We start from the raw sequence: 26,146 nt of genomic DNA, 5'->3' as shown, positions 1-26,146 counted from the left end.
AATGTGTTTTTAAATTTGTCAGTAAATTTATTATTCAAACTCAGCTTTCTAGAATGGATTAATAAAATCAGCAAAGTAGCAGGATATAAAATCAATACCCATAAATCAAATGCATTTCTCTACATCAGTGATGAATCCTCTGAAAGAGAAATCAGGAAAACTACCCCATTCACAATAGCCTAAAAAAAAAACCTTGGGAAATGAACTTAACAAAAAAGGTGAAAGACCTCTACAATGGAAATTACAGAATACTAAAGAAAAAAATTGGTGGAGACCTTAGAAGATGGAAAGATCTCCCATGTTCTTGGATAGGCAAAATAAATATTGTCAAAATGGCCACACTACCCAAAGCACTATACAGATCAATGCGATTCCAATTAAAATCCCAATGTCACTCCTTATAGAAATAGAAAAAGCAATCATGAAATTCATTTGGAAAAATAAAGAGACCCAGAATAGCAAAAGCATTCCTTAGCAAGAAGAGTGAAGCAGGAGGCATCACAATACCAGACCTTAAACTATACTACAAAGCTATAGTAACAAAAACGGCTTGTATTGGCACCAATAGACATGTAGATCAATGGTACAGAATAGAAGACAGAGAGATAAACCCACATAAATACAGTTATCTCATACTAGAAAAAGGAGCCAAAAACATACACTGGAGAAAAGATAGCCTCTTTAACAAATGGTGCTAGGAGAACTGTAAATCCATATGCAGCAAAATGAAATTAAGACCCTATCTCTCACCATGCACAAAACTCAACTCAAAATGGATCAAAGATCTAGGAATTAGACCAGATACCCTGAGCCTGACAGAGGAAAAAGAAAAAGTAAGCCCAAATCTTCATCACATCAGATTAGGCTCCAACTTCCTTAAAAGACTCTTAAAGCACAAGAAATAAAATCAAGAATTAATAAACAGGATGGATTCAAACTAAAAAGCTTCTTCTCAGCAAAAGAAACAATTAATGAGGCCAAGAGAAAGCCTACATTTTGGGAGCAAATTTTTGCCACACACACGTTGGAAGAGAATTAATCTCCAGAATATATAAAGACCTCAAAAAACACGTAAAAAAATCCCAATCAATAAATGGGCTAAGGAGCTGAACAGACACTTATCAGAAGAAGATATACAATAAATCAATGAATATATGAAAAAATGTTCAACATCTTTAATAATTAGAGAAATGCAAATCAAAACTAATCTAAGATTTCATCTCACTCCAGTCAGAAGGGCAGTTATCAAGAATATAAACAACAAGAAGTGTTGGCGTGGATGAGGGGGAAAAGGCACACTCATACATTGCTGGTGGGACTGCATAACTGTGCAACCAGTCTGGAAAGCAGTATGGAGATTTGGAATGGAACCATCATTTGACTCAGCTATCCCACTCTTGGGTCTTTACCCAAAAGACTTAAAATCCACATAACATAGTAATGCAGCCACATCAATGTTTATAGCAGCTCAATTCACAATAACTAAATGGTGGAAGCAACCTAGATGCCCCTCAATAGATGAATGGATAAAGAAACTGTGGTATATATACACAATGAAATATTACTCAGCATTAAGAGAATAACATCATGGCATTTGCAGAAAAATGAATGGAGTTCGAGAATATCATGCTAAGCAAAGAAAGCCAATCCCCCCAAAACAAAGGCTGAATGTTTTCTTTGATAAGTGGATCCTGATCCATAATGGGGGAGGGCATGGGAAAAATGGAGGTATTCTGATTGGGCAAAGAGGAGGGAGGGAAGGGGAGGGGATATGGAGGCAGAAGGAAAGATGGTGGGATGTGATGGACATTATTACCCTAGGTACATAAATGACTGCACATATGATATGACACTGCATCGTGCACAATCAAGAGAAATGAAAAGTTATGCTGTACTTGTGTACAGTGAATCAAAATGCATTCTTCTGTCCAGTATACCTAATTAAAATAATTAAATAAAATTTAAAAACCCAACAACACTATTCATTACATTTAAATAAAAATAAGAATTTTAAAACAAAAAAATTTAGAACATACTTTTTCTATATTAAATCTTTGAATAAAATTACAAATATAATAGATTACATGAGATAACGTAATTATATAAGATTAAAATTTAATTCTCAACTTAATAAAGGTATTTCTAGATAAAAATAATAAAAATATATACTTTAAAGGTTAGGAATTTTTTTTTTTTTTAAATGTATGCTTGGAATCAGGTATGGTGGCACACACCTGCAATCCCAGCAACTCCAGAGGTTGAGGAGGAGAATCATAAGTTCAAGGTCAGCTTCAGCAATGCAGCAAGACCTTGTCTTAAAGGAAAAAATAAAGCCAGGTGTGCTTGTGTGGGAGGCTGAGAAAGGAGGATTGCATGTTCAAAGCCATTCTCAGCAATTTAGCTAGGCCCTGAGCAATTTAGTAAGACCCTGTTTCAAAATAAAAAATTAGAAAGGGTTAGAGATGTGGTTCAGTGATTTAGGGCCCCTGGTTTCAATCCCTAGTACTAAAATAAATAATTAAAAGAAAAAAGTAAAAAAGGACTGAGGATATATTTCAGTGGTAGAGAGCCTCTCAGTTCAATCTGTAGTATTACCAAAAACAAAACAAAACAAAACAAAAAAAGAAAAGAAAATGAAAGACAAAGAAGACAAAAAATAACTTACTTTATTTCACATGACGGTTTAAATATATGAAGAATTTTTTTACCATAGCAGTTTTTAAAAGTTATAAATTAAATGAGCTGTAGGTTTAGGGAACAATTTTCTTTCAGTATTCAATATTTAAAATCAGAGACCTATCATACTGGAATATATATATATATATATATTAGGCCTTATATAAGATAGATTTGTTACTAAGCCAAACCAACCACTAACTTTCACCCCCAGTCCTGATTTACAAGCACAGGTTGCATAAAAGATGTACAAATCAATATCTTTAATTCTAAGGAGTAACAGTAGTTCATAGAATTTCTCAAAGTAATGTATTCACAGAATAACAGAATTAATTCCTTGGTCTCTAGAGATAAACAAAGAAGAGAAAATGGGGAGTAAGATTCTTACCTGTGCAACATATGCAGAATCTGATATAAGGGAGAAACTATCCATCTCTCCTCGGCTGATGTAAGTTTGAAGTAAGATGTTTATTTTCCCATAACTATTTTCTACACCTCCAGGAGCTGAGAGTTCACAAAAATTGTTTAATAGAGCATCTAACTCCTCTATTTCTTCTTCTCTGACCTAGAAGAGTCAATATTTTTATAGTAATATTTGGTCTAATTTATTGAAAAACCACATTGCATGTTTTTAAGGTTGCCTTTTAGTATAATGTAATATTTTACTCTTGTACAGCTAAAACCCAGTGATTTTCCCATAGGTAAATTATAAAATATAACATGAAATTATGTTGAGGTGGGTACAATTATATTTTATTGTTCATCACCAATATTAAAGTTGCCATTGACACATAAAAATTTGATATGCCACAAAAAATAAGTCATCTGACCTCACCATCCTTCAATTGATGAGGTTTCATTTTTTATTTGACCAGGGTAAAACCTCTGCCCAAACTGATTAGGGCAAACTTGATTATCTTCAAATGCATTCATTATAGTCATATATTTTTATATGGTATAAAAATGCAATCATAGCTTAAAGTTGTGAAGTACTGTTTCAAAGTATTAAAGTTTTCACTGTTAATAACATTAAATTATAATTTGGGTACAGAAATATTAATTTCTTTATTAATTTGAATCACGCATTTACTTAACATTTTCTTCAGTGAACTATATTGCAAATAAACCAAAACATATAGAATATATTTTTTGATAAATTCATTAATACAAAACCTATTTAAATTTCTTGATTTGGGATACAAAGCAAAGCATGATTTTAGGTATGCTATGATATTATTATCTAGAACACTGAGTTTTCTTGTACAATAGAAAACACTGCTGATACTCCAAATATGCCATATGGCTTTTTTATATTTTATCAGGAATAACAATTAATTTCAAACTTTCATAAATGAATAAATGTGTCTATGTAATATCTGACTGAAACTTCAAGTAATCTTACCTTGATCTGATCAAATTCTTCGGCTTTGGAGACTATCGCAAATATGTCACCTTCTGTTTTGTGAGCATCGAAGAGTTCATTAAAGGTCTACCAAAGTAAGTGTCACATTTAATTAAAATAGAAGATCAAAAGATATTATCAAATTTATGAAAGATTAAAAAACACTCCTAAACATAGTTAAAAAAGCCATTAGAACCAAAAAAGATCAGTAAAATCATTATTGAAATCTATACTAAATGTCTAAAAATGTCCAACATAACATTCTGGTCTTGACCTCAGTATAGGCATATGGAAATCTGCGCCATTTACTAATTATAAGCTTACATATATCATATAAAATTCAGAGGGAAATAACTAGACAACATGCAATTCAAAGAGTCTCAAAATATGAATAGCGAGAATACACAGAAAAATCAGTTAAAGGCCTTATGGAAAAGACAAAGGTACTACAGGGCTAGAGTTGCTGAAAAAGAACTGCAAAAAACAAAGTGTTAGGGTGTAATTTGGCAGCAGTCTACTAGCAAGAGGACAAATGAGAAAGGCTGTCTCATAGAGACAATGAGAGATGAGAGTAGGTGATACAAGGAGTGAAGGACTAGGTCTGGGAGTGAGGAACCACCAAATCACAGCTCTGAGATAATATATGAAGAGGTCTTGCAGAAATCTAGTGTCATACACATATAGGTTATTCTGAAAAAATGAGGAAAACCCAGTAAGCACATAAAGGTGTTTTTCTGAAACCTGTTTTATATATAAGCAAATATTAAATCTACAAACCTGAGATTTCATATAAACTGAGTTTTTCTTTTTGATGATTTCTATTCTCCTATTTTAAAAACAACTTTATGTACAAAAGGCAAAAATGAATTTAAGAAAAAACTCAAAACACACTGACTATCTATTGAAAAAAGTATAAAAATTCAACTTAACCTATCTCAATCTCTTCAAATTTAAGTATTCTCTCAACGGGTTATCATTGTATTGACATGTACTGATATATGTACATGAAAACACATAAAGAAATGTATATGCTTTTTAAAAGTAAAAATATTAAAGTAACACATCATCTTAAACAGGACGTTGTTAAAAAGCAACAAATTCTCTTATAATTATATGGTCAAAATTAGCCTTAAAAGTTCCTTAAATTAATCATCTAGTACAAACAGGCTGACTTGGTAATTTTAGTAGTTTCTTAAACTTTTCTTTAGTGTTTCTTACTAACATGCAATTAAGTTTTCAACTTTTTATTCAAGGAAATCATTAAGCTATCAACTCCAGCTTAAAATCATTCTGGCATTCACTCCATAAGACTCACCAATAGGCTTCAACTATTTCAGGTGTATGTAGTGTTTAGGATATGTTCATGAAACAGGATGGCAGGAGAGCACCATTGCTATCTAAAGTCATTTTTTTTTTCTTGTCATTACTGAAAGTATATTGCTGAATTCATATAAAATAAATGTATTTGCTCATAAGTTGCTTTTGTTATTTGGCATTATTAATATATTTTGAAGTCTAGAAAGTACTTGCCTATAAAAACAAACATTTTTGCATTTGTTCCTCTCAGAATATTACCTCAATGGTATTGTATTTAATATAATAGTGGCTGGCGGTTCTACCCAAATCCGTTGAGGAAAAATAACCAGTTCTCTCTTCAAAACGAATCATCTGAGCTTTGTCTAGTTTTCGTCCAACTTCAATGACTAACTGTTCTCGATGCTTTCTTAATGTTGGGTCAATCTACAGGAAAGAAATATAAACACTTCAATTCTAAAAAAAAACCTCTCACCTGCAAACAAATACCCATTTATGGAAGTTAAATTTTTTTCTTGATGTTTTAATTAGACTTTTAAAAACTTAATTTTGAACTGGTACTTTGAAGCATAAAATTATATGTATCAATGGTGTAAAGTGATGTTTCAATACAAAAATATATTGTGTAATATTTAAAAATGATTAAATACAACTGTCTTTCAAACATTTATCATTTATTTATGGTAAAAACTTGGTACTCATTGATCAGTCTAACATTTATCATTTATTTATGGTAAAAACTTAGTACTCAATGATCAGTCTCTCCCCATCCCTCTCTGCAGCCCCTGGTAACCACCATTCTACTTTCAACCTCTGTAAGATCAACTTTTTGAGATTCTACACATGAATGCTATCAGGTGGTACCTGTTCTTTTCTACTTAGCTTATTTCACTTAACATAACGATATCCAGTTCCATCCCTGTTACTGCAAAGACAATATATCAGTCTTATTTTATAGCTGAATAATGCACCATTTGTATATAGGTATTAGATTTTTCTTTATCCATTCATAAGCTGATGAACACTTAGGCTGTTTCCATTTCTTTGTAAATATGGATAGTGCTGCAATGAACACAGGAGTACAGATATTCTTCAACATACTGATTTCATTTCCTTTGGGTATATACCCAGTATTGAAGCTGCTGATCAGAGATTTTTCAATTATAATTTCTGAAGTACATTCTATACATTTAAGAAACAACTAGAAAAGATTTTATTTGATTAAATAAAGAAAGCTTTAAAATTCGTTAAAATTATCAATCCGCATAGTCTTTTGGATAATAGAATTATCAATCTGTTCAGTCTCTTTAGATACCAATATTATTCTTCCGTGGTCTTATAATCTTTAAGGTTATAGACACAGGGAATCAGGTATAAGGAAAAAAAAAAACATCATCTTCTCCTTCCCACACTTAAATAGGCACTTTAAATTACCAAACCATACTTCTATTTTATCAGTCATTTGGAGATATGATGGCAAGAATGCTTTCCCCTGTCAAAGATAAAATACACAAAAATAAATGCATGGTTATCCCCTTAAAAATACAATTCTATTGTTTTAGTAATTTTCACAACTGTTGGTGGAAAAATCCATTTTGTCTATAATAATAATAGAAACAAAGAATAAAATGAAGTTGACAATGAACTTTTATATAGTTTTAAAACTATTATAATTTTTTTCTAAGTATAAATTGATATTTAATACAAAATACTAACAAATATTCTTGTTGCTATGTACATACATGCACAACCATACTGTACAAGTGCACAACCATACACATCTAAGTCTTGAAGATTAATCTCTTGTTATGAGCAATAATGTAAAATATGACTTTTAATGGGGGGTTGGAGAAGTAGTAAAACTCCTTAGAAATCTAATGAGTTAATACTTCTGCCATTTGTTTTAATTTAGATCTTTATGGCAGCTTAAAGAGTTTTAAAAATCAGAAAAATGAGGCAAAAGGAAACCAACTGCAGATAAGTAACACAGCATCAAGAGTATTATCAGCAAATATTTGCTATAAGTGATATACAAGGTGATATACAAGGTCCAAACTACTTGATTTGTGTTTGTCTATAAGAATTCTATAGATACAAATTTACAGAGCAACAAAATCAAAACATATAAGTTAAAGAAAAAGTTAAGACATAGAACTGTAAAGGCAGTAAAACTATGAATCCTGGAATGAAACAAAATTCCTCTTTTTTAAATACCAGAAAACTATGTTAAAGTTTTCATTATACTGCAAAAAAACTTTTGATATTAACCTAATACTTAAAAATCAATTGATGTGTTTATCTTATTCCAAGGGATATTTAGCCCATGAAAATACATGTACCTGTTTATTTTTAGTCCTTCAGAAAATTTTCATTGTACCTTTGACTATTCTCACAATGATCATATTTGTGATGAGAACATTTAGAGACACATTATTTAAAAAGTGCAAGGTCTTTTGGGATTGCTGAGTCACAGCAGCACAATTCACAATAGTCAAGTTATGTAACCAGTTCAGGTACCCATCAACATATGAATGAATGGAGAAAATATGGTATATGTACAAAATGGAGTTTTATTCAGACATAAAGAAGAATGAAATTATGGCATTTGCTGGCAAATGGATGGAACTGGAGAACATCATGCTAAGTGAAATAAGCCAGACTCAAAACGTCATGGCCTTATGTTTTATCTCATATGTGGAAGCAAGAGTTAACTAAGGAACTGAAAAAATAGGGAAAGGGGGTGGGCAATGTCCCATGAAAATAGAAAGGAGATGAGTGGAGTAGATAAAGGGTACAGAGGGAAGGGAGAAGGGATGGAAAAGGGAGGAACTGAGTGAAGAAACTGACCAAATTATGCTATGCACATGTATGAATAACCCACAGTGAATCCCACCTTTATGTGTGTCTATAGAGTACCAGTTAAAAATTAATAAATATAAAAATGTATAAAATCAGATTATAATGCAGTTATATTTTATAACAGAACAAATCGCTTATAAAATAGGACATCCATTTGAAGATCAGCACATATTTTAACTGAGAAGCAGAAAAGTAGTGGAATTCTATGTAAAGAAGACCCAAGTATAAAAACCTAAGAATTTCAGATTACCAGCTTCAGAACTAGTTGCTACTACTATTCTTAATTTTTTCCCCCTAAGTCTTAAGTTTCAACTCTTCCATGGCAAAATCTACTGCACAAGAAAAGGAAAAATGAAAGAAAAACCCCAAAAGTTTGGCAATTGCTTTGATAACAAATGCACATATATTTATACATAGCATTTACCAATACACACACACACACACAAACACAAACACACGCACACACAATGCACATGTATGTGTATTTATCAATACAATATTTGTGTGTATGTGTATTGGTAAATAGAGAAAAACTATAATTTTGAGCTAGACTCAACCTCTTTAATAATTTTGACTTAACAGAGGTAAATATCATATGAAGATGGTGAAATAATGTTTTTATTACATTACAATTGAATTTTATCTGTAATTAGGAAGCATTTACAGTATATAAAGCATAGTTCTAAAGAAAAGACAAGATCTGTAAGCCACATGGACCACACAACTATAAAGCTCATAGTAAGACCTGTTATCACATGTATCTAATTCTCTGTCTATGCATACACATTGAATCATGAAACTGACTTCAAACTTTAAACTGTTAAGACAATAATGCATTAATGCTATCTTTTAATTTCACTATAGGGCATAGAAGGGACATGACAGGAGGAGTAGATTGTATATAACAAGCCTATTTTTAAAAATGGTCTATATGTTTCCTTATATCTGGTTATTTCTAAAACTAAATGTATCAGAGTAAAAAATCATGGTGAAATATTAACATCTAACAGAAATATACCTGAAAAATAGAATGATACAAATATCAACATTATTAATGGGAAAAGAGATTCAAATAAAGCAAAATAATTACAAGGAACCAATTTAATTTTCTTTAGTGTATTTTAAAAAACGATTAAGGCTCTTTATTTTTCTTGTAGGTCCATAACTCTTTTCAGATGAGGCAACAGTAGCAAATATTTATCCTCACATCATGAAAGGATTACAGAACCAAAAAGAAGGTTTGAGGTGTTTTTTTTTTTTTTTTTTTAATAAATGAGTTTGAGTTTTCTACCTGATAAGCTTTGTGACTAATGCCATACACTAATGGATTTGCTCTCATCCGTACATAAAGGTAAGTGTAACTTATCCACTTCACTGCTTCTTCCACGTTTGTGACTGTTCCCAGAGCAATCTGCAAATCAAAAATACAACAGAAATTAAAGTAATGCATTAAAGTCAAACATAAACATTACAGCAAAGGCCATTCTGCCAGAAATTAAGTTTTCAAAATAGAACATTATGCTACATTTAAAGAAGGTAAGCACAATCATTGAAATGACTTCTCAGTTAACGAAAACAGCAGTCCTCTTTATTTCATTGAGAATAATACATTGGAAATGCTATCTTCCCAAACTGAACTTACTCAATGATGACATTTGATTATTTTTCCCTGTATGGATTTTAATTCTACATAGCATTAAGGACATTTTTGACATTTGTTAATTCTTTTTCATATTCTGTATCCATTTTGTTTTAGTTTCATTTTATATAATAAAACAACTGAATATGTTTTAATGTAAGTGTACCAGAATAAAAATAACAAAATATGGGACTGGGGTTATAGGTAGAGTACTTGTCTAAGCACATGTGAGGTACTGGACTTAACCCGCAGCACCACATAAAAAAATAAATAAAATGAATAAAGATTCAAAAATAAAACTCAACATTATTAAAAAAAATGAAATATTATTAATTCTGTCGATCTTTATCCTGATTCTGTGCACTGTCATCAATAAAATCATAGAAGGTACAATGGTAGTTTTTACCTTTAGAGATACTCATTTAGAGGACTGCCAGTATAAACATACAATATGCATATAATGGAAAATGCAATTATTTCTGCACAAAACAAAGCAAATTTATTGGTATTTAGACATATTAATATTTATGCTTTCAAAATCATACAAGAATAGGGTGTTTTTTTTAATTGGTAAACTTAAACAAGCAAAGGGAAAATATGATAATTAAACATTTGAACCAAAGTAATCATTGGATGATTGTTTAGATTATATTCAGAAAGGAAATATAATGTTTAATATAGCATTTGAAGTGATTTGTGATATATTTACTAAATAAAACCAAAGGTTAATAATTTAGAACACAACAATAAATATAAGATCTGTGTAATAAAGAGAAAGAAATGATTAGATAAGGATATTAATGCAGAATTTTAATGAGATGTATTCTTAAAATAGTTCCTTAAGCAAGGGATTTATAGGAAGTAATTCTGCTTTTACTTAAAGTACCCTTTTTACTTTAACAATTAACCAAAGTTGTGAAACTTGACAGCTATAAATTTGTTCCTGAACCGTTTTTTTCACTCACAGGAGGGGGGGGGGGAGGAAAACAAATGCTGCCACTTTTTGTACTAATATTGAAGAAAATAAAAATCTTCATGTTTGATTTAATCCCTATAATTTTTAATTCTATATAACTTTTTTTATGAAATAAAAATGTAGATGGACTGGGAGTGGTACAGTACATGATTAGCATGCAGAAGGTCCTAGGTTCAATCCCGAGCACCAAACAAAACAAAATACAACAACAAAAAAGTGTACATTTAGCTATCTTGAGTAAATTGAAGATGAGATACAGCAGCGTATAATTTTCACTATAATATTACATCATAGTATTTGTTATTTAAAAAGTGGGACAACCAAAAGTAAAAATATGTAAGAAGATTCTGCCTATTTACTTCTAAATTTCCACTAGTTTACTTAAAAATAACCAAGCCATCCATACTATAGGTAAATAAGTACATTTCCTAAATCTAAACTGTAAGGCTTTTCAGAAAATGAAAAGCAGTAAGAATTAAAATTAAGCCAATAAGAGAGTTGTGTAGGATGTTTAAACAGTTTTTCCAGTCTGCTTAGGTAAATAAAACTAGTTTCATGATACGGATAAATAGCTGACAGTCTCACCCTATTTCTGATTTCATTATTTGCAAGTCAAAACTGTATTGTCATATAACCCATATATTCTTTTATAGTGACCTATATTCCCTTATTACTTTATGTTATTACTTTAAAATAACAACCTATATTCATTCCCTTTTGACCTTATGATGCTCTTTTAAAATACTATACAAATCTCAAGAGACAAAAATTTTATAAAGGACAATTTAAAAATCAGACTTATCAAATAAACATTAATAATTACCTATTGCTATTAGTTATAACATTAAAAGAGAAAGTAGGTATCAAAAATTAGATCATGTAATGGAAATCTTCTAATAATTCATTAAAAGGGAAGAGATTATCCAGAAAAATAAATGTAAAGGTATACCTTATTTTGAGACTAATCCTTGAATGCCACCTAGTGACAAAAATAAAAATTTTCTTGAAAATATTTGCTGTCCCCTAGTGGCTATCTGATACAGGAGCCTTTCATAAAACTTGTATTTTTTCCATACTCCCTCTTTTTGAAATTTATTCATTTATCTCCATAATCCTAACAAGCCACTAAAAAGCCTGTATATTATTTAAGGTACAATGTATATGGTAACAAATAGTATGGTCCCTGACCTCACTTCTCTAGTCATGGAGGTGAGGCATGTATAAGTAATTAAGATGACAAATAGAAGCCCAACACCCACAGAGTCTAGCACATACCAGATTCTCAAAAATATAACATGTAAAAGTGGCATTAGTGTATAGTGTAATAACCTTTATTCTTCTTTAACAAAAATAAAATCCACTCCAAATTTGGTAATTCAGAAATCAGACTCAAGTGTCACTTCATATTTATCTATTTAAACTTTAGTCTTTAAGGTTACCTTATTTATTTTTACTATATGTGTGTTTTAAAAAACTAGTTAAAACCATTCATATGGTTTCTATCAACTTTATATAGTTTTTAGAAACTAAATAAGCAAATATAATCATGAGCATGTATGTATATATAGATACATATATGTATTTATATCTATATATGAACTGCTTAAGTAGGGCTACATATGAAGGGATTATCAGAAAATAGTGATACTATATTGCCTACCAACTTGGAACAGGCACTTATTGAATTTTCACAATGAGAGCATCTATATTTCATAAAAAAGAAAATTGGGCCTTTCTAAGTGAAGTGAGTAGAGTAATAGCTTCCTAGGGCAGAAGGCCTATGTTGAGGAGTAATGGAAGTAGGAAGGGTAGTCAGACTGTGGAGGTTTTAACTCAAGAGCCAGTATATGTACAACATCCTGAAGAGACAAGAACTCTGTGTACACAAAGAATGTATATGTTAGGATATAGAATAATTAACAAAGTTATAAAGTATGGAATATAGGGATTAGAACAGAATATACACTGAGCAACATGAATACATTTTAATTAGCCTGAAACACATATATCAGTGTTTCTCACAGTGCAAAGTTAAGTGGCTCTTTATAGGAAAGGGATTTGTTACTTCTCAACTTTAGCATTATGGAGCTAGCCCCATTAGGCATCAATCAGCAAAGATGTCTCATAAAATGTTTGCATTAAATTATACTTCATAAAATATTTTCTCCAGTTTTTCTAAATTCATGGTCAAAATTGATATTCATGAAATCAAATATATTAATAAAGGCAACATTACTATCCTAACATAGCCTTTATGTTGATTAGTGATATTTTAGAGTCTTGCGAAGATTTTTTGCAGTCTAAGGACTTACAAATCCATTAAGAATGCAGCACAGATTTATGTTATAAACCAATTTCACACTTGATGTGTACAGATGACTAAGTTTAATTTCACATTCAACTATAATTTAAAGGAGTTTGTTTCATTAACAGGAAAATTTACTGTTAACAGGGAGCTCTTCCAGTAAACCAAGATATGAGCAAATTTAGCAATGGCTATACTTCATTATAGTAACTAAAAATTTCAATCTATATGTTTCATTATTTAAATGCCCTTTATATCACTAAATGGAATTGTGCTCAGAGTGTGTTGACATTTCTGAAAATGACATTTCTAGCAAGTACTTTAATTAATATGAGATGAACTTAAGGGCTATTTTTATACGCAGGGCTAGATCAAACAGTTTCACTGGTGCTACTTTTTTGTCCCCAGGAAAGAGTTCCCTGAGGACAAGAGCATTGTTTTACTTACTTTGTGTCTTCTGCATAATAACATCAACACATTGTGACTACCACTTACAAAAACTATCAAGAACTAATTCTAGGTTGGCTAAGATTTAGTATTCCTCGACATGCTCTTTAAGCAAAATTTTAGAAAAATAGGATTATTTTTTCTTTTTTACTGTAAATGTAAGAGAAATTATGGCTACCATTTTGGAACATGTTTAGTTCAGGTTTTAGAAGAAAAGAAGGGAGAATCCTAATGTAGGGTAATGTATTTTTTTTAACTTATTACATTTTTAATAAGATTACAGAAGTCTTAAGCAACAATAAAAAGATCTTGTTTAGAGCTAAATAGACCTCAGTTTGAATATTAGTTCTAAAAATTATACCTTAGTGACCTTGGGCAGTTACACATCTCTCTGAGGATAATATTTACTTAGCAGGTCTGACAGAATAAGAGACTGTACATGAAGCACCCAGCAGTCTCTAGCCTATGCTACTATTACCATCACTTTACAGTAATAGATTTTATCCCATTATAAACACTATTGGCCCAGACCTAATTACTTACACCATGCAATCAGGGTAGGCAATGAGGACCAAAATTGAGCTATGATAATATTTTCTTTGGAGTCAAATTTTATTTTCTAATCTCTTTTTGTTGTCCTGTAATTTTATTAAGGTAAACCAGTGCTCTTCATGCTTTTTTTCTTACTTTCAAACTTATTTTCCAAAACTTATCTATCCTCTGAACTCAGACTAAGTTTACTATCATCCTGAAAAGAGCCTTTTTCGATAGCCCCAGGTCAAACATATTTTCTCCTTCTACCAAGTACTTCTATGGAAGTTGTCATTTTCTTTCCATGTCTTTTTTTTCTCCTTTTGGACTATATGTTTCTTAACAGAAGAACTACATAATGTAGAGTGTGTCTTTCATTCTCTATAAAGAGTCTTCTAAATAACCCGAATAGAATTTCTATAAGCTGTTTAAGAAGTACTCCATATAGACTTGCACACAATAAGTAATATTTGATTGTGAATATGATTGTGAATATTTCATTCATTTATTCAATATTTACATCTTACCTAAATTACCTATATTATTTGAGTTAACTTTAAAAAAAAGGATACTGAGGTAGGAAGGTGTTGAATACTTGTGCAGTCATTAAAAATGTCATGAAAACATTGCACTGAACTTTGAACATTCATTTGAAAGTTTGATATATATACTCTAAATTGTAAAATGTTTATTTTTTTTACCAGTTGAGATGTTACCTATGCTTTCCGGGTCCATTATTTAAATCCTATTATTAAAGTCTCCCCCCACACACTCCCACATGCCTGCACACACACATCTGAAATAAAAGATTATACTCTTGCTCAATTTAGGCAATCACATTTTACATAACAAAGTTAATCAAATGACCTAATAAAGACAAGAAAGCTTCATAAAACTTAGAAAAACTTCATACAAATATTAATCATCAATTGAGCACTAAAAATATCAGTTATTGCTATTTCTGTTTCCCTGATTTGTAAACTTTAGATTGGATTTCTGATCTATAGCAAAACCTCATAGATTGAAAGCATGGTCATTTAACAATGAATTCCTGTCAGTATTGTTGTCTACATTTATACTGCTGTGAGTTAATCAACAATATCGCCCCCCCGCAAGCCTCTTTTGTCTTATGACTATATGGCATAATCTGTATTCCTAAATACTACAAAGTAAAAACCAACAGAACCTTTATCGTTATTCTTAAAGCTGACGATTCTATCCCAACTTTTGACTGATCAGATCTTACCTCTGCATTTAGGTTATCTGCAAGACTTTCCAGAAACTGACTCTCAATTGGGTTTTGTTGAGTGAGCAGAGTGAGGTAATGGCTGAGTTTATCATGTGTTGTTATAATGACTCCTTCCCCAAATTTGTCAAATTGTGGTCGTCCAGCTCGGCCAAATATCTGCATGACATCTAAAATTCCAAGGTCAACAAAGGAGCCTCTTTTTGCAGCATATATTTGTGTTCCCTAGATAAGGAAAAGTTAATAAAAATTTACATAAGTACACATAAATATAATCCTGAAGAGCTGCATACTGAAATTGGGCAAATACAGTAAGATCTCGAAAGTGTACTTTAACTAATCCCTTCATCATCTGTGATAGTTAAATTTTTACAATATAAACTGAATTTTATTGGAGAAAATATTTTTTCCCTTATATAAATTAACATTCAATGTCAAAGAAACAGCCAAATCACAATATTTTTCTAAATAAATCAATCCATAGGTTTGTTTTAACACACACACAAATTTGTATCAAAAGAAGGTAAGCTCCTACCTTAATAATAACAGCGTGAGCAGGGAGATTGACACCCCAGGCTAACGTAGCTGTACAGACTAGGACTTTGATATGACCACTGGAAAACAAGTTTTCAACTAAATTTCTGTCCTGCCGAAGCATTCCTGCATGATGAATACTAAAACCATCTGGGAATAACTCTCGTACTTGCTTATTTCTTGACTTTTGCACCTAGAGTAGATATCAACAAAACATAAAAACATTATTTAGTATTTAAAAGCAGTTTCTATTTAACATAGCTGCTGAAAGAGTTTATCAACAAAAGCATAAAATTAAGTATCCAAGGATGTGACTGAATCTTAGTATATAAGATCTAAGTATAAGTATATACAATCTTAGTATATCTTATACAAAAATCATTTGTTTTGTTATCTATCTTAAAAGTAGGTAATACCAGAACATGATACAAAATTCAAAAGGAATGAAGTAAAAAGCAAGTGCCTCCTTTATCTAGCTGTCCTTTCTTGCAATTAATCAGTATAACCTGTTTATTATTCTTCCAAAAATACTATTTTAAAAATAAGCAAAAACCTGTATCCCAACTCCCTATAAGGCTGGAGTCCTTACAATACAAGGGCCTAAAAACTTAATTCCCATAATTTAACCCCACCTACCTACACTACCCACCACAGCCTTGAAATCTCTTTTTTGACAAATCACATCTACTTTCTATTCCAGATCCACTGCCTAGAAGACTTGCTCCTTTTACTGAGATGCTTCCATGCTCGCCATGGTCTTGATCACTGTGATGAGTCAATAAACCCAACACTGTTCACCTACAGCTTTGTTTATGGTGAGCTTTGATGGGATAGAACTGACCACCTGTCTTGGATCCTCAACTTTACAATTAGCTGTGTGTACTGATTTCACTTATGGTGTCTGTTCTTTGGCCTGGTCTGAACTCAGATATGGGATTTGGTACACTTATCTGCAATACGTATAAGTGCTATAGCAGAAGATCCAAAAAAATTTCATTAAAGACTTACTGTATACTAGAGAACACATTTTTGGAAAATTAAAAATTTCAGATAAACATTTAAAAAAATGTTTATACAGACAAAGCTTCTTTTGGGTATCATGCTATGTGCTAGTTATTATTCTGAAAAAATCTCATTATCAACAATTGAAGAGCTTTAAGAACATTTTCCCCCATACTTTTATGTAAGAAACACTGTATCAGCAGGGAGTGAGATTTCAGTAAGACTGGGATTCTAGTCCATATTACGCTACACTGATTATCTAACTCTCAGGTTACTTACAATTTTAAACTTCTAAGATAATTATACTAATTAATTACGAAGATAGGATCTAAGAAAATCGCTCGCACTCCATGAAATTGGTTTCAATTCTAAAGCTGAGGGAAGGGTAAAACTTTTAGCAAACCACACCATCTAGTGGCCAGCTAAATAAATAACAACTTGCACATTTTAAGCCTTAAATTCAAAACAAAATACACACATATGTAACAAAGACTATCCAGACTATCCCCTTTCAAATTCAAAAGAGGCATATTCTTATTTTATTTTGGTGCAACATAGTCAGCTTGTACAAATCATTTTATCACACACTTTACAACCAATTACACTAACTGAATCAGCCTTTATCTTTTCAGACAAGCAATATTCTTATGGTCAATATTCCTATAATCACTTCTTATGAATAAGGAAAGATGTTGGGACAAAGTCTGTTGTGGAGTGTTTACTAAGAAATAACAGCTCCTTTAGATGCCAAAGGAAGGGATAGAAGACACTTCACCTATTTAATTTCTAATATTTAAGAATAGAGCTCAAAGAGAAAAAATATGTTTGGAGATGTTCTGTACAAGCCATATTGGTGAACTGCTGTTTGTTTCATGTAAAGTCTAAATATCCTGTATTGAAATATACTAATAATATATGTGCTATATTATATCTCGATTCCTTGAATAAACCCCAGTTAACATAGGACTTGGTGAAGACTGCTGGGGTACCAAGGCACAGGAAGAAAATTAAACATTGGAAGTATGTAACTGCAGTAAGAATTTTCTCAGAAGGCGAATGTGTTCACACAGTACCTTCTACTCCAACCACAAGGGTTGTACACTTAACCCAATGGGTATACACCTCTGGTCTCTGTGAGGACCTAGGAGAAACTTAACAGACACTTCTCTTATCTCTATTCTTATTCTGGACATTCTTTTTTATTAGTTCAACAGAGACCTGATTGACAAAAGAATTAAAAACAGGTCTAGGTTTTTTACTATTAATGTTTGAATCTGAATTTTTCATATGTGGTCTGCCATAGCTCACAGTATAAATGAATTGCAATCTTTGGGGAAGAAGTCCAAGGATATGTACTTTTAAAAATCTTATTTTAAAAATTATCATCTGGCAAAGCGACTTTTGGCATACAGTTCTATGAATTATAACATATGTATCAATATGTATAATTACTACCATTATCAAGATATAAAACTCCTTTGTACCATTTATTTATAGAAGCCCTCCCTATCTACAATCTGTGGTAGCCACTGATCTGTTCTTCATCCCTAAAGTTCTGTCACTTCAAGAATGTTATAGTGTTATATATTGAATTAAACAGCATATATGCTTTTTGGACAGGTTTCTTTCACTCAGCTTCATGCCTTTTAAGAGTAATCCAAGTTGTTGCAAACATATTAATAATTCATTCCTTTTTAATGCCAAATCATATTCAATAGTATCAATGGGCATATCAGTTTCATAATATAATCTCTCACTGAATGACATTGAGTAAGTTTATAGTTTACAGTTTGGGTAATTATAAATAGAACCTCTATGAACATTGAGATGTGTGTGTGTGTGTGTGTGTGTGTGTCTGTGTTTTCATGTTTAAATGTAATTACCAGTAATGGAGCAGATGGGTCATATGGTAAACGCTATGTTTAACTTTATACAAACTGGCAAACCATTTCCAGAATGGCTAATTTATTATATCAGCAAAAAACAAGAGTTACAGTTACTTCGAATGTTTGTCTGCACTTGACAACGTCATTATTTTTCATTTTAGCCATACTAATGAGTATGGTAGTATCAGACCACGGTTTTAATATTAAACATCTTTCCATGTCCTTGAATGTACATATATATAACCTCCTCAAATTATTATTATCATCATTATTTTGGGTGGGTACTGGGAATTGAACTCAGGGGCACTCGGCCAGTGAGCCACATCCCCAGCCATATTTTGTATTTTATTTAGAGACAGGAGCTTTTGCTGAGAGTGGCTTTGACCTTGTGATCCTCCTGTTTCAGCCTCCCAAGGTGCTGGGATTGCAGGCATGTGCCGTGCCACTGCACCCAACTCAAATTAGTTTAATGCAAAAAAAGTTTAAGAATCAGTCTTTAAAAAAAATATATATATATATATATATATATATATATATATATATATATAGTTGTTTATAGACTTTTATTTTATCTATTTATATGCAGTGCTGAGAATTGAACCCAGTGCTTCACATATGCCAGGCAAGTATGCTACTGAGGACCCCAGTCCCAGCCCCAAGGATCAGTTTTTATAGGAAGATTTCTGTGGTAATATTTTGATCCATCTATGCACAATACCACCATATAATTTGATTGACCTTATAAGAGATTATTTCAGCTAAGCAGCCTCATATTCATTACTGCATTAAATTATTTACATTCTTAAGAAAAAGTATTACAACTATCTTATATTTGATAAAGGGGCTAAAAGCATGCAATGGAGGAAGGATAGCATCTTCAACAAATGGTGCTGGGAAAACTGGAAATCCATATGCAACAAAATGAAACTGAATCCCTTTCTCTCGCCATGCACAAAAGTTAATTCAAAATGGATCAAGGAGCTTGATATCAAATCAGAGACGCGCCGTCTGATAGAAGAAAAAGTTGGCTACGATCTACAGTCGGTGGGGTCGGGCTCCAAATTCCTCAATAGGACACCCATAGCACAAAAGTTAATAACTAGAATCAACAAATGGGACTTACTCAAACTAAAAAGTTTTTTCTCAGCAAAAGAAACAATAAGAGAGGTAAATAGGGAGCCTACATCCTGGGAACAAATCTTTATTCCTCACACTTCAGATAGAGCCCTAATATCCAGAGTATACAAAGAACTCAAAAAATTAGACAATAAAATAACAAACAACCCAATCAACAAATGGGCCAAGGACCTGAACAGACACTTCTCAGAGGAGGACATACAATCAACCAACAAGTACATGAAAAAATGCTCACCATCTCTAGCAGAGAAATGCAAATCAAAACCACCCTAAGATACCATCTCACTCCAGTAAGATTGGCAGCCATTATGAAGTCAAACAAGAACAAGTGCTGGCAAGGATGTGGGGAAAAGGGTACACTTGTACATTGCTGGTGGGACTGCAAATTGGTGCGGCCAATTTGGAAAGCAGTATGGAGATTTCTTGGAAAGCTGGGAATGGAGCCACCATTTGACCCAGCTATTCCCCTTCTCAGTCTATTCCCTAAAGACCTAAAAAGAGCATGCTACAGGGACACTGCTACATCGATGTTCATAGCAGCACAATTCACAATAGCAAGACTGTGGAACCAACCTAGATGCCCTTCAATAGACGAATGGATAAAAAAAATGTGGCATTTATACACAATGGAGTATTACTCTGCATTAAAAAATGACAAAAATCATAGAATTTGCAGGGAAATGGATGGCATTAGAGCAGATTATGCTAAGTGAAGCTAGCCAATCCCTAAAAAACAAATGCCAAATGTCTTCTTTGATATAAGGAGAGTAACTAAGCACAGAGTAGGGAGGAAGAGCATGAGAAGAAGATTAACATTAAACAGGGATGAGAGGTGGGAGGGAAAGGGAGAGAGAAGGGAAATTGCATGGAAATGGAAGGAGACCCTCAGGGTTATGCAAAAGTACATACAAGAGGAAGTGAGGGGAAAGGGAAAAATAATACAAGGGGGACAAATGAATGACAGTAGAGGGGGCAGAGAGAGAAGAGGGGAGGGGAGGGGAGGGGAGGGGGGATAGTAGAGGATAGGAAAGGCAGCAGAACACAACAGACACTAGTATGGCAATATGTAAATCAATGGATGTGTAACTGATGTGATTCTGCAATCTGTATATGGGGTAAAAATGGGAGTTCATAACCCACTTGAATCAAAGGGTGAAATATGATATATCAAGAACTACGTAATGTTTTGAATAACCAACAATAAAAAATTAAAAAAAAAGAAGAAAAAGTACTTCATAATAAACACAAAAGTGACTAAGGAAAAAATGCACTTTAAAGAATCAAAGGAGACCTTGCCTGCACACTTCTGGAGCCACCCTATCTCCTCGAATCTAGCATCTAGGGAGACAGTGCACCGACAGAGCAGACATGGGCAGAGCCATAGTGGCCAGTCTGGAGCTGGGGCTGCTGCTTCTGGCACTGCTCCTACCCACCAAGATTTATTCAAACCAAACAGCTGTTATGACACTTTCAAGTAACTCCTCACAGAGTACTTCTCCTGCTCCCAGTTCAACTAATGCTACACCCAACATAGGTGGCAGTGCCCTGCAGTCAACAGCCAGTCTTCTTGTGATCTTGCTCTCTCTTCTACATCTCTACAATGTTAGAGACTCAGGCAGGCCAAGAAACATATCTACTTCCCCATCTTCTAAATCCAATCTGAAATAGCAACTAGACGTCCAGTGTGTCAAGGAAGAAGCAGGTCTGCATCAAATCTACCAATTCCGCACCTGATTTTATTGACATAGAAAATGTTGAGAATTCCAAATTGATTGGTTTGAAGGACATGTGAAGGGTTTCATAAGTGATGAATGCCAATATTAAATCTGCTGGAGTTTCACATACAAGACAAAAAGAGACATCATCCAAAATTGAGACACGATTTCCTGAATGAGGCATAAGAAATATGGACACTTAAGACTCTACCTTGAAAACAAGAATAGATTTTATCTAGACATAAAGGATGGAATGTGGAATGGAGACTTCAGTTTTCATTTGGTTCATGAAACCTATAAGGCCATAAAACAGGTAATATAAAAAGCTTCCATGATTCTATTTATATGTACAATAGAGGGAACTTCCAGGTGTTACTGTAAATCCTCAATGTATCGTTTCAGCAGTGCTAATTTAATGCTTATATATTCTAGATAAAGTTTCAAATTGTTAAACTATTTCTGTTCCTTTTGGAATTGAACTCTTTCCTCTGTGGTTTTTGGTTTTGACATTATGTTTGGACTTTTATGTAGTAATTGACATGTGCCAGGGCAATGATAGATTGGAATTCACCTCAAATCCACGCCTCATGAGTAAGTCTTGCTTATCCTCACAAAGTCAAATGGTAGGTATCTTCCATCTCCTGTTTTCATTCAACAAGAGTGCCAGATTCCTTTAGCTAAACTGATTCCAAAGAGTAGAACTGCATTGACCTCAACTAATTTCAAAATGCTGCTTTTTATTTCTGCATTCGTTGAATACCTTTCACAATTAAAATGGTCAGCTTTGAAGGTAGAATGGCAAATCTTGAAATTAGAAAGGCAACTATGTGAAGAAGCCAAATTTATAAATCAGCATTTGAGAAGTGCATATTAAATTCACAAAAACTTTTATATTTTTTCTGTAAATACCTTTTAAAAAAAAAAAAAAACTTTGGATCAGAATAGCCACGTTTAGAACACTTTCTGTTATCAGTCACTATTTTTAAGTAGTTAGAACCTGATCTTACGCTTAAAAGCAGTCTTGATCCTCTAATCTTTTACAACTGCGTTGATACATAGAAACCTTTTGAAAAATTTATACTCCCTGAAATCTTTTGTTTGCATGGACACATATTGATGCTTAAATGTTCCAGTATCTAATATGGCCACTGTAGTCTTGATAACCCAAATCACTTTTTCTCATCATTCGAAACCTACACAGGAACAACCAGATCAAACAGATCTAAAGCTACTGTGTGTGAATGAACACGCCCCTTTGCTTCATACCTGAATGCTGTACATCTATTTGGATTATATATTGTGTCAGTGTATTTATGCTTTGATTCATAGTAACTTCTCATGTTATGGAACTGATTTGCATTGAACATAAACTGTAAATAAAAATAAATAAATAGCTCAAAGAGCCAAAAAAAAAAAAGAATCAAAGGAAAGGTCACTTAAATAGAAACACACATTTATCACATACTAGATCCTAGGAATACAAAGAAATTTAAGACAAAGTGTGAGCATTGAATAATTTGTAGACTGGTAAAAAAAAAAAAAAGACTAATAAACAAATAATTTTAAAATATGTTGTGTTTGCAATAAAAGCACATGCAAAAAGTTAAAACCACACACTTAACAAAATTTACAATACTGTCACTTATGACAACGATCTATTTTGTATTTGTATTGCTAGTACCTGACTGAAAGGAAGAAACAGTAAGATGAATGACATAAAAATTGACTCAGTTAAATGAGTATTTTCCATATTAAATTTTAAAATCAACAGGGAAAAATCAGGACATATTTTGAAAGAGATGATGGGCCCATTACAATCTGAAGTAAGTTCCAGATATATCAAGAACTCAATAGTAAAAAAAAAAAAATACAAAATTTAAAAAGTATTCTAAGAAATCATGGATGAAGTAAGTATAGGCTTTGTATGTAAAACACAAAACCCAGAGAATATAAATAGATATACAGAATTTCTACATGGTTAAAAATAATCATAAAAGGTCAATTAGAGAAAAATTCCTGTTATATATAGTTGCATATAATTTAATACACAATGAACCAAGGATATGAATAAACAATTTGCAGAAAAAAATAAAAATGATAAATACAGAAAATGCCTACCTACATTCAGAATTAAAGAAATGCAAGTCAAAATCATGATAAAAATACAATTTTTCTCTACTAAGCTGTCATACACTTAAAAACCTCTTATTGTTCAATGTTGACAAAGTTATATGAGTACAAGAAGATGTTTGAGGAAATATACCCTGAAATAATCTCTCTGGTGGGCAATTAGGGATCATTCACCAAAAATTTTAAATGCATGAATTGCATGATGGATAAATTCCACTGCTAGGAATTTTCCCAGTGTATACAGCTGTAAAGACCAAGAGTATGAGGAAGAATGTTTACTGCAGTACTATTAACAAAGACAATTGGAAACTTCAAAAGTATTAATCAGTGTAGGACGTGGTAAATGAATTATTTTAATACCCACATCATGTTATTCTATGCAGTTGCTAAAATACTGAAACAATCTTTTATGTGGATTTGTTAAGATCTCTGTGATATATTATTAAACGAGACAAAATGTGTATCTAACATGATCCAATTTATTTACTTTAACACACACAAGCACACATGCAAATGAACACAATAGTCATTTTATAAAAGCTTTCCTCATGAGAAATATAGGAAGACTATAACCACAAGTGGCATTTGGAGAAATGAATGGGAAAGAGATGATTAAGATGATGAGCTATGGAGCTAAACCTGTTGTTACAAAATGAAGCCTATTCTGTGGAGTTTCACAACAATCACTGCTTCTTCCACCTGGATCTCCAGAGCCAGCACTATGTGGAGCCCAGGCTTTTTCCTCTGAATAGCTGCAGAGACATAATTTATCTTGTTCATATTGTCTGAACAGACATTGGATTCTCCCAGGAAGCCATTTGAGATCCAATACTACACTTACTAGATAAAAGTGTTTCTATACATGGAAATTCAGCACAAAAGAATTGTCTAAGCTTGGTTTCCCCTGACTTTATCTTTCCACTTTTCACAAGTGAATTCCCACATGGGGTTTTATAAGCCAGTAAAATTAGAATGGAATGGGCAACTGCTAAGATAATGCATTAGCACACAAAGGGCACTATATTCTTTTCCCTCAGTGAAAGCATGTGGAACTTCCTTCCGTGAATTTATATATCTTTTTCCTACTGGTGAGATGAAAAGTCAGTGCCAGTGCCTTTAAAAATAAGGTTAAAATGTAACCACTTCCCAAAGTTGACTTCCAAACTAGCACAAATACAGTAAGCAACATGATTTTTAAAAATGAATAACAGCAAATAATTGGGGATATTAAAGGAAATCAAACATAAAAAATAACCCATAAGACCAAAAAGTACACAGAATCAACACAAAAGCCTTAGTTCAAATACAAACCCCTAATGAAACAGCATGCTAAAATGGAATCAATAATTTACGGTACTTTTGTAAGCCTTCTGAGGTAATTTATTTCAATAAGGTATGCTTTAATATGAATCATTTCAAGTCTATTAAACTAAAAGGAAGGAATAAATAACTGTAGTGATTAAAAACTAAAAATCTAGGCAGGAAGAGGTAAATATTGTCTCTAAAAAGATACCATTCTTTTTCCGTAATCATTAGTCATTATACCATATCAATGTTAGGAAAAGAATTACAACATCATCTTTTTAAAGTGATCTTACCATGTAATGCTTATAAAGTTAATCAATGTCACCTGTCACCCAAAGTTATCCAGCGGAGACTTGGCACCTATAGCTCCTTGTCTTTCTTTCTACCCCAATTCCTGTTCTCATTCTAACTTACAGCATTTTCCATGGAGACATTAAAAATTTCTGCTCCTTATGGCCTTGAGACCCTCATTACAGTGGTATCTCCTCTGCTCCAACAATAACAATACTCCAGGTAGTGTCATCAATCCCTATCTATACTACCAGAATCAACAGCACAAACATCCCCATTTCTGGTTAAAGCCTCCTATATTTCAAGTTTGCCAAACTAAGCCCACTTTTTGTCCTTAATGATACCTATAGATTGCAATTTTTCTATTTTCTTTCTATTTATCAGCTGTATTACAGTAATACCCTTCTCCTACCCAACTTGGCCTTTATTCTTACTCTTTCTCTAGCTTAGATAGCAGAGCCTAATATTTCAATCACATTCTTGCCAATTCTTAATTCATCTGCCCTTCTGTCATAACTGACTGGCAAAATGCCAAACTTGGAGGATCCAGGACAATTAGCGCTTAGACTTTAGACTATTCTAGATCAATGACTATAATCTCGCAAGCCCTTAACACTGAAGAGCAGTCCTGTAATTTCTTTATAGTAATTTTGTTCTCATATGACTCACATTTTTTATAGTAGAAAATTTCTACTTTCCAAAAATTTCTGACCACCTTATTTACCCTTAACTCTCACAGAATAACCTTACC

At 32.5% G+C, this 26,146-nt stretch overlaps 1 protein-coding gene across 4 annotated transcripts in view; it reads right to left on the bottom strand.

Annotated features, from left to right (window-relative positions):
• Nucleotides 1-26,146, bottom strand: part of Ascc3 (activating signal cointegrator 1 complex subunit 3) — a 382,235-nt gene that overhangs the window by 151,687 nt on the left and 204,402 nt on the right. For all 4 annotated transcript variants that reach the window (XR_006848984.2, XM_046430755.2, XM_046430758.2 and 1 more), the window contains exons 15-20: nucleotides 15,931-16,122; nucleotides 15,396-15,620; nucleotides 9,543-9,662; nucleotides 5,654-5,818; nucleotides 4,079-4,165; nucleotides 3,065-3,241 (exon numbers count right to left, since the gene is read on the bottom strand). Coding sequence is in view for 3 of the 4 variants with exons in the window: in XM_046430755.2 (XP_046286711.1) it covers nucleotides 3,065-3,241; nucleotides 4,079-4,165; nucleotides 5,654-5,818; nucleotides 9,543-9,662; nucleotides 15,396-15,620; nucleotides 15,931-16,122 (966 nt within the window). In the remaining variant the exon portion in view is untranslated. The remainder of the gene's footprint in view (nucleotides 1-3,064; nucleotides 3,242-4,078; nucleotides 4,166-5,653; nucleotides 5,819-9,542; nucleotides 9,663-15,395; nucleotides 15,621-15,930; nucleotides 16,123-26,146) is intronic.

This window comes from Marmota monax, unplaced genomic scaffold (assembly GCF_021218885.2).
Source record: "Marmota monax isolate L192 unplaced genomic scaffold, Marmota_monax_Labrador192_F-V1.1 WCK01_AAM20220418_F8-fsc00013, whole genome shotgun sequence".
Classification (NCBI taxonomy): Eukaryota; Metazoa; Chordata; class Mammalia; order Rodentia; family Sciuridae; genus Marmota; species Marmota monax.
The sequence above is the reverse complement of the archived record's forward strand: the minus strand, read 5'-3'. Positions and strand labels throughout refer to the sequence as shown.